The 17,306-nt window shown below is 49.4% G+C and overlaps 1 protein-coding gene across 3 annotated transcripts in view; it reads right to left on the reverse strand.

Annotated features, from left to right (window-relative positions):
• Window positions 1-17,306, reverse strand: part of LOC105191963 (neurotrimin) — a 172,564-nt gene that overhangs the window by 54,209 nt on the left and 101,049 nt on the right. For all 3 annotated transcript variants that reach the window (XM_025297895.1, XM_025297896.1, XM_011155769.3), the window contains one exon: window positions 12,838-12,932. In XM_025297895.1, coding sequence (XP_025153680.1) covers window positions 12,838-12,932 — 95 coding nt within the window. The remainder of the gene's footprint in view (window positions 1-12,837; window positions 12,933-17,306) is intronic.

A 17,306-nucleotide genomic window follows, 5' to 3' on the forward strand; every position in this document is an offset into this window, starting at 1 on the left:
ACGTTAAACAAATCGACGAGGCGTTCTCAACACATTCCTCCGACGTTTCTCCGCCATTTACCACGCGCCCGTCTCGCGATCCTCCCGAGCGTGACACGTTCGATTACGCGATCAACGCTTCTCTTTGTGGTGCATCACTAGAAAGAAAGAGCTCGCTCCAGCGAACGGCGCGGCGCGGCGCGGCGCGGCGCAGGCAAAGGGAGAGAAGGGCGCGCGCTCTTCCGGCGTTCTTTAAAGCGATCATCAGCTACCTCGACCCCGACGAAACGCGAGGCACGGCCTCGGGGTACGAGATATCGCGGGCATGTCACTCCAGAAATTATAACGCGAGCGGTATCTGGAAATAAATGTTTGCGCACCGAAATAGCAATTCCATTATCCCGTGCCTTTGAAGATAGGGATGCACGTGCGCTGCGGGCGTGCAAATGTTACTCACACATACGTACGCCACTGTACGCACCGTGGACCGTTCTCTATCTCTCCCTCTCTCTCTCTCTCTCTCTCTCTCTCTCTCTCTCTCTCTCTCTCTCTCTCTCTCTCTCTCTCTCTCTCTCTCTCTCTCTCTTTCTCTCTTTCTCTCTCTCTCTCTCTCTCTCTCTCTCTCTCTCTCTCTCTCTCTCTCTGTCTCTGTCTCTTTGCCTTTCTCACTCTTTCTCTCTATGTGTGTATTCGCGGAAAACAGACAAGAAGTTACAAACGCACAAGCCGAGAAGCGCAACAAGCCCGCTCGTGTGAATAGTTCCCCCCCTCTCTCTCTCTCCCTCTCTCTCTCTCTTTCTCTCTCTCCTCACTGCTGCTACTGGACTTTTCGAGCATGGAATCCAATTTTTCCTAACGATTTGATCTGCCGTAGAGACAGTCGGCAAGGAGCGAGCGATCGCCGTCTTAACGAGAATCGCTCTTCTCTGCTGCTTGAAGCGTGAATGAATGTTACAGTGGAGATACTTCGCGCCGCCGTGTAGCGCTCTAAATATTAACACTTTATAGGGCGCGGGCCGTGCTGTGTTTTATTTATCAGCTCATGCAGCTGATTCACGAGCGATGGCGGCTGAATGGAGAGTGATATCCTACCACGTCGGAGAATGTAACAGGAGAAATGAGAATTGCAGCTCTCGTAAAAAAATTACGCGCACGTTGCGCGTTCCTCCAGCGAACGCTTCTTTGAGCCGTTATCCAGTGGCGACGGCGACAGTCTCGTGAGGAATCAGCCGCGTCGAAGTACGCGGCTGAAGTTAATAGTTGAAAAAGAGAAAAAAGAAGAAAAGATGGAGGAGTACACGAAGTTAGTAGCCAACTGATACATCACGTTAATCTCGAGGACAACGAGAGGACGGCGCAGGGCTTGATTACTGAACTATCTCGCAACTATCTCTCTCTCTCTCTCTCTCTCTCTCTCTTTCTCTCCCCCTGTCCGCCGACCTTTAATCTCACATTCGACCGCGTCGATTACTCGAGTAATTATCCCAAATGACGCAGCCGCGAAGTCAGCGGTGTGACGGAAAGTACAGAGTGTACGGCAGAAGGTGGGAGGAAGAGAGAAGACGAGAGGAGATCCGGAACACGTGCGTCTACCGCGGGGGGGCTCTCGGATGCAGATATCAAGCGAGGCGCCTGTAAATCTGCCAGGGACCGGTGTGAAACGCTGGGTGGTTGGATTAGGAGAGGTAGAGGTCGAGGACTGGTCGACCACCTAGTCGGAAGCACCACCATGAACTATTGCATTTGATATCCACACCGATGAATGGAAACGTTGAGCGCCCTGTCCAGCGGTGCCGCCATCTCTGACCACGATGAACGTGAATGCAGGTATAATGCCCCGTCGTGCTTCCGCCAACTATGATAACCAAGTATTTACGGCTGCGAGCCATCGCGAGTTTCTGTAATTTACGGAGACTCGGAGAACCCGGCCCGTGTCGCCGACTATGTGTCACGCGAGCGCGCGCGCGCGCGCCCGCCCGCGCCTGACGATCTTTTCCCGCGCGAATTTCGCGACTTTCCGCGATGTCGACAATGTGAAAACACATCGCATGCGTGCATTCCTCGTGTTCCTCCTGGAGAGAGAGAGAGAGAGAGAGAGAGGGGGAGAGAGAGAGAGAGTAAGAGAGTAAGAGCGAGAAGAGAGAGAGAGAGAGAGAGGGGGAGGGAGGAGGGAGGCTACGTTATAACTGCTCTTGGGTCTGATGACGAAATAAGAGAAAGAAAGAGAAGTTATTCGATGCGATACAAACTCCTCAGAGCGGAAATAATTTCGTAATTACATCTCGGCCGATATTCCCTTCTTTCGCAGCGCACGAAACACACTCTGTCTCTATTCGTAACGCTAACGACGCTAATATCACTGCTTCCAGCATACAACCACAATCGCGGAGAACGCCACTGAATGTTCGCACACACAGGCCGTATCCGCCGGCGCATCCGTCGTAACTTGTTTCGTGCGACAGCTCTCCCGACTTTCCCGACATCCGCGACGTATTCCACGGAAACATTCGGCTCAATTTCTACTTCTCAATTTCCGGCCCCGAGTCCTCCTCCTCCTCCTCCTCCTCCTCCTCCGCCTCGTCCTTCTACCCGGGCTGCGGCTCGCTCGCTCGTTTCGCCGCATCCTCGAACTTTTTGACAGGTCGGCTCGGACAGGAACGTAAGTAGAGATTTCGCGCAACTTCATTCGCGGGCGAGCGAAAGATCGCGATCTTACGGCTCGCGCCGGTGGTTGGGGGTTGGGCTCGTTGCGAAAGCGGAGATTAGACTAGACTCGTAAGATTAATTTTCCAGGGTCGTGTATGTGCGCGGCAAATGGCCGGCGGTGACGGCGAAGACGACAGTGACGACGACGAAGAAAGCGAGGACGACGACAGTTTGGAAAGGCGCGTGTACGACTTTTACGACTTTACACGAGAAGTCCATCTTGGATCGTATATTTCCGCGCCGCCGCGGTATTCAGACCGCGACAGGAGAGCCGCTGACGTGCTTTAAATCAGTGCCGGCGGGCAGGCACCTTTGATTAGAGACGCTCGCGCGATTTCATAAGCCCACCGGGTGATAAATCGCGCAAAGCGCGCAAAGGGCGAGTTGTCCTGCGTTCTCTCCGTTTCCTCCGTTTGCAGAAGAACCCAACCGGCCTAACCCGGTGCCTAATTTAAACTGTTCCGCTCGTTGATGGTACATTTATTAAAATTATTAAAAAAAGAATTAATTACACAATTATTAAGAAAATAAAAAAAAATTTATTGTCGAAACCAGAATGTTGGAAAAGCACACATAGACTTTCAATTAATTTCTCAAACCATTTCCGACCTTTTTTCCACGTTGCGCGCAATAATTTGAAAGCGTTGAAATTTCGGAATCGATTCTGCATACGCACAATTACGCCGCGATGTAAATCGGACGTTAGCGAAATAAATTTGGAAAAATGACACACTCGGCGAGTACTTTTGCCCATTTCGCGACGGAGAAACGCGCGCTTAAATGAATATTTTCGGGTCGTAAGCGTCGAACGAAAGGCCCGATGAGAGTTGGCATGGTGTGTAATCGTTGCGGCAACGATCCATCATAAATTCATGTCTACGCGCGACGCTCGCATCGCGGCCGGCCGCCAAACGAAGGAATGAAATCGAAGCAATTTTGGGACTCTGGTTTCTTGCCCAGGCGAAATATTAACTAAGCCTGTGTGCAAACAAGCCACCGCCGATCCGGCCTGATATAATTTCGCGCGGAATTGAATTCCGATACACTGCTTTTCCGTCCGTCTGCTATGAGGTCGTCTCGAGGCCGTTTCTCTTTTTCCCCCTTTCCCCGTTCTTCTTCCTTCTCCTTTTCCTTCCTTTTTCCCACGGGTCTTACCACGAGCGCGGATAATCGGTTTGAACGACGGAAATGCATTCTACGACGGTGCACTTTGCGGATCGGGATTTCATCACCGTTAGCAGACGTTCCGCTTCGTTCGGGCTACATTGAAATAAAGTTAGCGAAACGCTAACCACCGTCGGGCCACCGCGATTCCCCATTGCCGAAGTGCTCTCCCATAACCCGCCGCTGGGGCTCACTTTTACCGGATACGGTCTCCACCGGATACGACGCTACGAAGTTGTCCCGGTCTCGACTGTAACTTCGTTAGGATCGAATAAACACGCCGAATTGCCACGTGATCCGTAAATACACCCGATCCGAGACACGCACGCCTCTGTATGTGTGTGTGTATATGTGTGTGTGTACACACTTTTCATTAAGAATATATAACCACATGACTGCTGAAGACGACGAGAGGAAGTTCGACGTACGCGCGTTCTCTCGCTCCTTCTTCCGCGGAAACGCGATGAATGTGTCGACAAAGCGCGATATTAAAATTTCACAGACTCTGTATACGCGACGATACAGAGAGAGACGTAGCGGCGCGTCGCCATGTCGGATTTAACTGAGCTTAGGAATTAGAGTCACGTCACACACTAAGAATGCACCGACCTGTGATTCCACGAATGTATCTAAACTCGCGCCAAGCTGCTCGGGGAAGAAGCGGCAAAGGAAGAACATGATGGCTAAATGACAATGTGCACGCGAGTCCTGGAGAGTGACTGGAAGGACAACGGCCATCACAAGGAGAGAGAGAGAGAGAGAGAGAGAGAGAGAGAGAAACAGAGAGCGAGAGAGAGAGAGAGAGAGAGAGAGAGAGGGAGGGAGGGAGAAAGAGGGTGTGTGTGTGTGTGCGTCTGCCCTGCAATTAGCGCAAGGGGTTAGCGCACAAGATACAGTAACTCGGCATAATGACAGGGATATTAAGGTAATTGAGGTCTTCCAAGTAGTCGACGGGTGTCGGAGCATTAGGCGCGATCCCGCGAGGGACTTCCTTCAAAATGTCAGTGGGAAATGTCATACGCGCGTGTCATCCCCCGACAATCTCTCTCGAAATTATGAGCTCTCTTTCTCTCCCTTTCGCCTTGTCTCTCTATCTCAGGCCACGACTCAACATACCAAGCGTATCAAAACCGACACGTCTCTCTCCCGGTCTCGGTTCCGAGCTAAAGAATAACGATCGCACTTAATTGCGTTGCTAATACGCGATCTAAATGCATACACGTGAGACATACACGCGCGAGCGATGACATTCATCGGCCTCGAGAAGCCAGCGGAGCTTTCGGCCGGCGCATATTTTTCGCATCGCTGGGGGAGCAGCGCGGCGAGAGCGCGTCTCGACGGACCCGGCGGAGACGCTTTTGCAAATTCTAATTAATATCGCGGTTACGACGCGCCTTTGCATTTTTATGTCGGGCCACTTTATAGCGTGCGCGACAGTAATGGTCGCGCGAGTATGATTGTCGTTCGTAATTATTCAGAGGAGCCGGCACATCGCGCTCGGTGAATGAACATTTCCGCTCGACGAGACGCGCCGTGTCGCGCGATTATTTCTCAGGTATCGTCGCCGGGGCTAACGTATACCAGAGGTCGCGGATTAAACCTAATCGCTCCGCTAATGCATAACCTGAATGCATGTATGTCCCGCGGGTATCCGAAAGAAGACCGTAAACGGCAAACAACGCGGGACTCTCTCCCGCGTCCAAATCTCCGCAGCAATTATGCAGCAAATCGTACCACGCCCGTAGCAACGTACCATTAGCCGGCAGAGATTAGACACGTTTACGTTTATGAAAGCGAGCTAAGCTTAATTAATCGGAATTTTTACGGCGAAAGTACGAGAGAAGAGGCAAGCGATTCGCGGTGCGAAAAGTGCGTGTATTTTTGCTCTGGTTAGAAAAAGAAGGAAAAAGGAAGAGAGAAAGAGCGAAAGAGAGAGAGAGAGAGAGAGAGAGAGAGAGAGGAGAGAGAGAGGGGGGAAGGAAACACGAGAGTGGCTCCAAATACATCCGCAAATACGAGTCCATCAGCGCGATGAACGTTGCCATAATTTTACGCGTCCGATAATCTACATTAGATTATATTCCATTGGATGATATTCAAATTTAGTTAGCCTCACCGCTTATAGTTAATTCCGTACAAATGCGATACATATGTACGTGTATCGCATTACGGTCGATTGAGCTCCACTCGATATCCGTTTCTGACGTTACACGACGATCCTAGCGAAATGAAGTTATAAGTAATCAAACGCGATTAACGATTCGTTGACTCTTCAATTTCGCGATATTACTATATCGAGCGTCGTCGCGCATCCCGCCGCCGCGCCGCGCCGGCCTCATGTTTCGGCGATCCCTGCCACGCCTGTATGTCGGTTCTTCAATTAACCAATTAGCCGGCTTTACGTCACGCTGCTTCAGTTACGCGCCGCCCCGCAAAAGGACGATCGCGTCCAGGCCTGATTGTTTCAGTAATCCGCGTCCCAAATGCATATCGATTTCGCGTGCGCCGTTATAGGGAAATTTACGTTTCCTTTGCTTAGTAACCCTGTTAAATTACAATGCTCGATTTATCAAACGGAAAATAATCCCCCGCGAATACTCTCCCGTTATCTATGTCGTCGTTGTCGTCAAAATTACTGTTTCAATCTTTTTCTCTCTCTCTCTCTCTCTCTCTCTCTCTCTGTCTTATCTGTCTACCTATCTATCTAATCTAAATTTCTAACGAGAGTGAATCTTACGAATAAACTCCGAAGGATGTTCCTCTCACCAGCGACATAATGTCGCTGGTGCCTTTGTGCCCTTTCGCACTCATTATACGATACACCACGGACTAAAGGCAAAGCTAACTGCCACGTTAATTCTCTATCTAAATGCATATTTACTTCATGAATATCGGTTTAATATCGGCGCGAGCCGCGATCGCGGAACTTCTCGACTTTCATGCTCCAAGTGTCCATAAATGGTATACACTTTTCTTCCTGTCTTCCGTCGTCTCTCTCTTTCTCTCTCTCTCTCTCTCTCTCTCTTCCCCCCTCTCTTTTTCTCTCTTTCAGACATTTTTCCCTCTCCTCTTATCTATCTCTGTGATTCGTGTTACCGTTCTATTTTTTGAAGAAATTTCAGGAACGAGTTGCTCTCTCTCTCTCTCTCTCTCTCTCTCTCTCTCTCTCTCTCTCTCTCTCTCTCTCTCTTACGCTCACCCATCGCGAAATTCAGCCGATAGTTTCGCGAAGCTCACTGGACCGCGACGTGAATAACATTATTGCGAGGCCAAGTAAAAAATTGCGTATTCTCATCCCCGCCGTCCATTAATCGCGTTTGCTTTCCAATTAACAAGATCGATTATACGTTTATAAGGCTGCCAAGAGTTACGGGCTCGTGCCTTGTCACGGTCGAGAACAAACCGGGTAGGGATCCGAAGGGGTTCGCTTCATAAAACTTTTAACTTCATCAGCTATCCGTTCGAGCAACGTGGCTGCTGCATTTTATAAATTGACCTCGCTTTTTGCAATGAACGATGTCGAGTCTCAGTATCTTCGAACAACTATAGCATCGGCCACAGAGACAATGAAGGGTAGATAAATGTCACACTCACACACACACACACATACACACACACATGCATGCTTCATACATTATATATGCCTGTTTCCAGAATTTATTCAATTAATGCGAATGAAAATCAGGCGCGCGTACGGCAGCGTATACGGCGGACACGCGAGCAAACGTTCCGAGCGTAAGTTTTTGCCAGCGCTAAAAAAGAAAGGACTTTTTCACGACGAAAGTAAACGAGAGAGCGTGCCATTTTTCACCGGCCGCGATCGCGATTGGACAGCTCAAACAAATAGTAGGATCGGACCCCGGCCAAGTACACCCCGGTACATTCGAGCAGTTGCAGAGTTAATAGTTTGTGGATTTAATCCAGCGAATCTAGTCACCATTATATAATGGCACGGTAGATCGTTCCGGAGAAATGGTTGAATCGAGTGAGAGAGTCCCGGATTAGCGGATGCATCAGTGCTTACAGAGGGCCGTGATTAATCCAGCCCTATGGCCCGAAAGCCGATGAGTCGAGCGACCTGCAGGCAGTCCAAGTGGAACGGAGACGACGATGTTTGCGCATTCAGATTGATCCGCGACTGCCAGATGCAACTCGTCTCTACGACGTGTAAATTCGTCTCCCCCCCCTCCATCGCCATCGCCCTGTCGTCGTCGTCGTCGTCCTCGTCGCTGTCGCCGTCACCGTCGCCGTCGTCGTTGTCGGCGGAATATAAATCGTCGCTGAAATGAGTGCGGAGGAGGGCAAAGTTGCTCGGCAAGAAGAAATACAACGATCTCATTCCTAAGTGCCAGTTAAACCGCCGGCTTATCGGCGAACCGAATCACGTCGCGGATACCGGCTATCGATCGGCGAGCATTATCGTAATGAAGAACTATTATCCGTCGCGGGGAGTAAAAGGTTGAGAGCGCGCAATAAGCGTAATGCTATATCTTATATTCGCCGACTGCGAGATGAACGCGCACGAAAATGCCGAGTTTTTCCCTCCCTCCCTCCCTCCCTCCCCCGTCCAATTCGCCTCGTCCTGCCCGAGCGTCACTTTGCGAAAGTGCATCGCGGGAACTTGACGATAATTAACGCATTGCAACGTTATTATTAATGGACCGAGTTGCCGCGGCACACGCGACCCCGCGCGCTCGTAATTAATGAATCGCCTCGCGGTGTTAACCGAGGCGTGGATGTGGATCGACGCACGCGTCGAAGGGCCGAGAGTTTTCCAGCAATTTTATCTGCTTCTCATTGGGATTAGGAGTAATTTTAGGAGCGATTAGAAGACAGGAGGGAGAGGCGACGGGTGGAACGCGATGTGGAAACAATAATCGCCGTTACAACTTGGAGTCTAATTAAACGCGAGGCATTAGTTAACGAGCTGTAGTAGTTATTCGGAACCGAACACGCGAGGACCCAACTTTGCAATTAAAATTCAGCGGCTGACAGTTTCAGCGGGCGGTAACTGCAATCTTGAGAAGAGACCACGCTCGATCACCCGGTCAACCCGTTATTATATCCCGAGGCTATCGCCTAGCTGCTGCTGCTGCTGCTGCTGCTGCTGCTGCTGCTGTCGCCATTGCTGCTCGTTTCGACGAGCGTCGATTATCGTCATTAATCCGCGAGTCTCCCTCAGTTACGTATCGAGTCGAATCCGCGAGAAAGAAGAATTCACGATTATTTCCGAAGCGAGAGAGAGAGAGAGGGAGAGAGAGAGGGGGGGAGAGAGAGAGAGAGAGAGAGAGAGAGGCAACGACCGACGCAAACACGGCGTCCCGAGCGGCGCTTATCTCGGCTGTAATAAAAAAATAACGCGAGTCAACCGGGACACGTTTCGTGCGGACGAGAGGAAAATGCGTTCGAACGCGAATTCGATCAGCGGAACGCCAAGCTCTCTCTCGAACGAGACGAGAGGTCTCCCCCCTCCTGCCTGCCCCACTCGAACGAGAGACGGACAGAGCGATGCGACGCACGTGCGAGGTATCGGATCACGTGGGGAAGTAAAAGTTAATGTCCGCGGCGCGTATTACATGTAAACCGGCGGCGACGAGAGGGCGGAGAGAGGCGTCGTTATCTCCGCATCGTGACGATTCGAGCCTTCCGGCATAGCTGCGGCTGTTATCCGTCATCTTAATGCATAGCCGGAACACCGAGCGACGCACCACCGGCTTATAAACGGCGCGATTATTCCACCCCGCCCGCTACCCACCCTCCCCACCCGCCCGCACCTTCTCCTTCGCCTGACATCGTCGTTCTCGGGTAAGCAATGTCGGCCACACGGACGAGGACGGAGGTCCTCGTGGTCTCTATAAGTGCATCGATTTGAATTTCATAGGGAAGGAAGGGGGGAGAGAGAGAGAGAGAGAGAGAGAGAGAGAGAGAGAGAGAGAGAGAAAGGGAACAAACGCAAACCAGTAGGATGAATAGTTTTCAATATCTTTCCTCTTGTCGATCCTTCGCGATTCCTACACGCCGTCCACCGCGTATAAATCATTTTTTGTTCACGGGATCTCCCTTTCATTCCTTGCTTTCCTACCTCTCTCTCTCTCTCTCTCTCTCTCTCTCTCTCTCTCAGTTGTCCCGCAGCTGTTCGAATTGTTGGAACCGGTTCGCTTTAACACATAACGTGGACCAGTGGAGCAGAACGGCTTGACACGAAACCCTTGCCTCCTGATGATCATGTCCCTGCGATTACGCTACAAAGAGATGCGCAATCTGTTCGACGACAGATGCATAAAGTATAGTAGGTAATTTGAATGATTGTAGAAATTCGTTCGTGCGACTAGAAAAACACTCGTCTGTGCGGCGGGACTTGAGAACGAGAATGCTTCGCTACCGCTAAGTTATCGACAACGTTGCTCGATCCGTTACATATAACCGATAATTATCACAAAATCAACAACTAGGGTCTCTATCGTTTCCAAAATTAATTAAGCAACACTCAATTAATTCTCGATTGATGGGATGTAATTCGAACTTTGCGGAAGCCACGTGCAAACGGTAAATAGATCTAGTCTACCGAAACCCAAACGCAAACATCATGAGCGAAACAATTGTTACGTTATTCGGCCTCTAATTGGCCAGAAAGATAGAACGTGGACAAATAATTCGGCCATTTAGCACACAGATGCTACTCGTTTTAGCTCGCGACACGGCAAAAGAGCGCAGCAATGTGGAACAAATTAAAGGCGTCTCGCGTGACGCTTCTTTTTCCGCTAACCGTATCGAGACCGACCCGTCATCGAAATTACTCGGCAATTCCGATATTGGTCGTGCACTTCTTATTAGTCTTTTTTCATCTGCCTTGAATGTCGGACAAATATAAGCTCGAAAAAATCGCTTTGAACGAAACAAACTTTATTTATACGCTAACTTCGCGCGAGCGTGCGTGCACGTCAACTAGGAAACGAATAAAAATGCAATAGTTTTTTTTTCCTAACGAGAGTTTATGCACAAACTTTGCATGACGTTTTCTGCGAATTCCCGAAAAGCTATATATCGCGCGCCTGCGCGCGCACGCACGTGTCAAATGCGTGGCGCGTCAAATCCGCAGAGCGTTCATATTCCAACACTTATATCGCGAATCGAGAGAGAGAGAGAGAGAGAGAGTCTCGAGCGCCACTGTGTGATATCAATCTACAAGTATAATGTGAAAATCGATATTCGAGCATTTCAATGTGGGAAAAAGCTGCATCAGAATTTATTCGATTAATCGCACTGAAAATACCCGAATAATAGTATCCGCCGTAATTACAGTTCAAATATTTACACGATATCAATCGGGAACAAACGACGAAGCGGTTGATCTTCCAGACGAGAGAACCTGATCGAATTTGTCTACGAGAGGCCATTCCGCGGCCCGTGTGGTTTTCACTTCCTAATTAACACTCCGCGAAGGCCGTTACCTACCTAACATTTTCGTTAAACCCACTCTAGCTGACTACAGCTGAACCGGAATTGCGAATAAAAGATTGAATAAGATCGTCCTCCCGCCGGTAAGTACTCGTTTTTATTCCCCTCTACGTAATTTTACTAATTAATTAACTAATTGCTTCGGTTTCGTCGAAGAAAATTCTTCAGGCCGTCCAGAGTGCGGTAGCGTGTAAGGAGCGCCGGAGAGACAGAAATTCACTTCAACTATTTTCTCTTTTTCTTCTTTTCGCGCTCCTTTAACTGGGTCAATGGGTTAAATACAATTTAACCCGTTGTTCTATGACCGGGATCTCTTTTTTGTTCTGGAATATTCTTACGCAGAATTTTAATCCCATCATATCCCGCTCACAGAGCTTTTTTCTCGTACGCTGACGTTACGTATGTTAGCACTGACGGTGCTCAAAATTAGTGCTCTAACATTAGACCACACACGCGCACACACACACACACACACACACACACACACACACACGCGCGCGCGCGCGCGCGCGCGCGCACGCGCACATGTGAACGTTCACGGACAAAAACACCAAGAGTATTAAATTACTTTAATTTTACTACCGTGTGTAATATCACTGTGTGTGTGTGTGTGTGTGTGTGTGTGTGAAAAAATTGTTTAATTTTGTTCTTAATGTAATATAATACATACACGTGACTCGAGATTTTTTATAATAAAAATATCTGAGACGGCACGTACGAAATACAATTGTATTTCGCCGCATTACTAATCTTTTAACGGTGAAATTGCGGCCGAGAAAAACATGTGGTCGAAAATAACGCGCTCAAGGCGCATCGGTAATGTTTCGCACTAGAATTACGAACGGTCGCGTTACTTAAAAGCGACTTAGCGCCATTTAGATACTTGTTATCGTAGGAGGAAAGAGAGAGCAAGTCACTCGCTGGTGCTGCGAAATAGCCGAGTGGTGTTTCGCAGCCAGTTACTCTGACTACTTATTCATGAATTATTCCCGTAAGTACGCTGTAAAAACACGTTTCGCGATTCCTCAATGTGAGGCGTGAGATATGCGAATATAGGTCTCGCTAAATAGATATTTTCAGGCGTTAAACAGTATTAGAATGTCGAAGAGAATCGTCAAGCTCTTTTCCCAAATGACTCACGTAGCGTCTCGAATAATTACGTCTAATAAGGAGAAATTTCACAAAAAACCATCACAAGCATGTCGTCGGCTGCTCGTATTTACGGCAAAAAAAAAGAAGGGAAAAAAGCAACATTGTGGAATTATTTCATATCTCCAATCACCGATCAGAATACGCGAAAATGTCGGCTATCGTAAAAAACAACTTAACCGTGTTAGATAACTGATTATTAGATATCGATTCAGTTACGAAGAGGGAGATAACAGAAACAAGTGTCAGGACAAAAATGCCACTTCAAGATCGCACGAGCGATGCTTAATTGACAGCTTTAACAGCTTTAACTTTTGACAGCTTAGCGTTTGACAGCGTTTTAATGACGGAAGGGAACGTATTCATAAAAATTCGAATTACCTTGTAGCCGGCGAGGTCTTGAACTACACAGGAAAGTATGGCTTCCCTTCCCACCGATGCGGTTACGTTGGCTATTGGCTCCTTGAATTTGGGATCTAAAACGAGAAACAAAATTGCGATGTACTATCGGCGTGACATAATAATAGAACTTGTCCATCCTCGCGATAGGCAAGTAGAATGGTGGCATCGAGATCGTGAGATGCGCTCCTAAAATATCGAACACGTTTATACCTACACAGATATTAATCATTCGATGTTCAATCACGATCGTGCAGATGTATTCTTAACTTGCGCTTGTTAAATAAAAAGCGACAGTTCTAATTTTCTCGACATTTCCCTGATATGCAATAGAAACGACAGCGCTAATATCGGATTCATGCTATTAATTTAAAGAATTCCCGGTCCAGAGTATCGTTCAGTTTCTAAATCCGGAATGAACAAAAACGGCTACTTTGAGATCTGTTGATTGGTTCAACATTCGAATTCAATACATCGCAATGTTTGCTCTGAATATGTTATAATTATTGGATTTCGCTGATTAGGCTCTATTGCACGAGAATATCTCTTCTCTCATATATCATTTCTATCTTTCCCAATTAAAGTCGCTTCCTAATTAAATCTGTCACATCGTCCGTTTAAAAACGGACGGACAAATTGCGTACTAACGTGAAACGAACGCATTTTGCATCTTCAAATTCGCGCCCGATATGCGGCGATATTAGAGACGCGCATACGCGGGGAGACAGATAGAGAGGCGGAGGTAGGTAGCGTGAGAGATAGATGCACTTTTCGAATCGGCCTTTGCGGATTTATTCCGCGGTGATCTAACGCGATCTTATCGGGGGCACGATGTACTCTCGATGTAGCGGCGATATACGCGATTATTTCGCGTGCCGCGGACGCGACGGATCGATGGAGAGAGGGAACATTAGTTATGGATCACGAGGCGAATATTATACGGGCGGAGAGTAAGGAAGGTGGAAGTTACGTTCGCATAGAGAACGTTCGCGGCTGAGAGAAGGCTGAGAGAGTCCGGATCCGGTCGGTACGGCTTGACGAGGCAATGTGCGGATGGACGTCGTTCGAAATGCAAGTTAGTCATAGACAATTTGGCAACTTCGACATTAGCTACGCCAAATATATGCGCGAACGTTGACCAAGCCAGCAGCAGCATCGAGCGTACGCGGTATCGAATGCAGCTGCACATAAGACGCACATACATATCTCGAATATAACTCGCGCTGCTTGCAATTTACGATGACGATGACCGTATCTCGCTCGATGACCTTTTCCGCAGCGATCGCTACGGATTACGGAGTACAATAATAATGGCAGATGAATTTCATGCTCGCGCGCACACGCAGCTTGTAAATTATACAGAAATGGCAAATTTATTTTTTTATTCAGGTCGACAAATTTTATCATGTGTCATCCTTACCGGCTCGAAATAAATTGACTAACCTGAATGTAAATACGTGATAAATATCGCGAAAAAGGATTGAATTAAATTTTCCGCGTCGATATTTCCGCGAGACGCGTACGTGTGTGCGCGCGCGCGCGCTCGCGCAGAAATGCGCATAGCGCGACACAAAAAGAGCTACATCAGTTTCAAATGTACTCGATTAAAACGAATTCGGCCGAGGCATGTGTGCGCGCTCCAATGTGTATCCCAATATCATCGCTTCCCCGATAACAGGATTGTAAATAAAACACAAGTCCTGCCCGGCTGCCACAAAAGCGTCATCCGCGTTCTCCATTAACGATAACGCATAAACGTCAGCATCGATCAACGGGATCAAGGCTACTCCGAGCGCCGGGGGGGGGAGAGGGGGGCCCGAGTCGCGGCCGGTATCACCGCTGCGAAATTATTCCGGCAACTACATTACGATATTGTCCATCAAATCTCGTCCGAGTCAACAGCGAGCGAACACGAACGCGGGGGGCGTTCGCGCACGGCGAACGGCCACTCCGCGTGCTGAGCCATTAAAAGGTCAACATCGATCAAGGGCCAAAAATGCCCCACGGAGATTGTTTGCGCGAGAGCCACGCCGGGGGCTCGGGGGTGGGATGGAACGGGAGCGGCCGCCCGACGCGCGCGAGAACATAACCGTAGATGGCCCCGTAATGGGAGCATAAGGGAACCATAATTCCGGCGAGCGCGGCCGTCGGTTGGCGGGCCGCGAGCGCGTGGTGGCCCTCGCGGGAAATTCGGTCGTATCAGACGACTGACGCGCTTCGGCCGGCTCTGATGGATCGGTCTTAGCGGAGAATAACCGTCCCGAATCTGCGGGCTGCGTTCGCGGCCCGCGTCTTTTACCGCGCTCCGGAACCCGCTCCTCGTCTCGGATGACGGATAACGACTTCACGGTCGCCGTGTACTTCGCGCGGCGAGTGATTAATTGGACGAAATTACGCGGATCGAGACGGGAGCGTGACCGCGAGCGAGCAAACTGTGCGACACGGGGAGGGGAGGGGGAGGGGGAGGGGGCGTGCTTCGTTCTTTGATACGCTATCGCGCATGGAGTGCAGCGTCGCGTTCCGATACGTCGCGATACCGGCGACGACGAGTCGTTATTTGATCGAGAAGCAATCGCTGCTAATTAACGACAGGAGCGAGCGGGAAACGCAATTGACCGATCAGCGTTCTGACGGCGCTGACGAGATATTTATTCTCGCGATATAACGAGCGATCGTGTTAACTGTCTCGTCGACGTTCGTCAAGAGAGAAGAAGCGCGCCGCGGACGTTTCGAATGCTCTAGTTATAATATCAGCGGATCACCACGACGCGAAAATCTAATCGTTCGCGCGAATATCATCGAGACGTGTTCGTATTGAAGCGCGCGACAGACGTCACCCACTAATTAGTCTGGCGCGCGACAAGAGTGCATCCACGATTCATCATCGACGATTCGAGAGTGGCGGCGCGCGGGACTACATTTTTCACAATATCTTTTCACAATGTCGCGCAATGGAGATTGCGTTGTGCCCGGCAACGGCGTTTTCAAGTTATATAGTCGACGAAGAGCGTATGTAAGTAATTCAATAGTCGACAGCATTTCACAGAGAAAAAAATGCCAGCAAAGGAGGAGTGAACGGTCGGAAGTTAGGCGCGCGAGGGGTAGTGCGCGATAAAAAAATATCACGAGCGTTCGGCGATGTACGTCGTCGCTAATGCACTTTATGGAGGCCAACGTCAAAATATCAACGTCCCCGGGATTTCGAGCGCGGCAGCCGGCTGCATTCGGAAAAAAGCTCCGCTTCGCCGGGACGTTTACGATGCGCAATGAGTTTTCATTTACGATCTCATTTGTGCATGCCGACCGTATTTACGGCCACGGCATAATTCGAGATAAAAGTATAAGCGTGTATCACAGATACGAAGACAGATACGAAGGTGTCATTATTTTCGATCTCGCGTAGTGTGAGGCGATTAGAAAGTAAAAGATGGAACTTGATCACAAACGAGAGAGACGTAAAGACGGAGACGGAGACAGAGACAGAGACAGAGACAGAGACAGAGACAGAGACAGAGACAGAGAGAGAGAAAGAGAGAGAGAGAGAGAGAGAGAGAGAGAGAGAGAGAGAGAGAGAGAGAGAGAGAGAGAGAGAGAGAGAGAGAGAGAGAGAGAGAGAGAGACAACACCTCTTCACCTCATCAGTCTCTTTCTCTTTCTCTCTCGGTCGCATATTCGCGCATATTAACATATCGACAATGTCCCATTCATAAAGTAGAAGCCGTCGCGCGTCGCTATCATCCGTTAAGAGCCCGCATAACCATGACCCAGTGAACCGTATTAAAACACACCCGCAACGCGGCATTTCTCATCTCGACGACCATTCTTCCTCGATTTTCGCCGCTTCGCTTTCCAAGTGGAAAGCGTACGAGCGAGGTCACGCGGAAGAACACAAGGGGGACGAGAGGCGGAGGGCGGGGGGGGGCGAGAAAGCTCGTGGTTTTGCTCGACGAAAAGAAGCCCCGAACAATCCGGGAAGTCCTGGAGAGGGAGACGTCTCGCGTGCCGCGGGGAGATTATTTTCGCGAACGCGGGTTAGAAATCACTGACGGTATTCGCGCGAGCGCGGAATCCGCGGTTCGCCGTTATAACGCCGCCGGAATAATAAGAGTTTCGCCTGCTTAGCCCGACAGGTGCTTGCGCGGACCTATTTATGGCAACGACGCCATGCTCTCACGGATGCTCAGGCCGCGGTCGCTGGCAAATACGCATTGTGAAATCCGCAAAGGCGCCAAGTACTTTAAACAGCTGCCGCCGCTCCTCTTCTTTCTCTTCCCACCCTCTCTTTCTCCCTTTCTCGCCATTTGCTTCACTTTTGATTCTCACGAGCTTACCTATTTCGCGTTACTCGTTCTTGGGTTTCCATTGACCCGTGCACTCTCTCTCTCTCTCTCTCTTCCTCTCTCTCTCTCTCTCTCTCTCTCTCTCTCTCTCTCTCTCTCTCTCTCTCTCTC

Source organism: Harpegnathos saltator, unplaced genomic scaffold (genome assembly GCF_003227715.2).
Source record: "Harpegnathos saltator strain DR-91 unplaced genomic scaffold, Hsal_v8.6 scaffold192, whole genome shotgun sequence".
Lineage (NCBI taxonomy): Eukaryota > Metazoa > Arthropoda > Insecta > Hymenoptera > Formicidae > Harpegnathos > Harpegnathos saltator.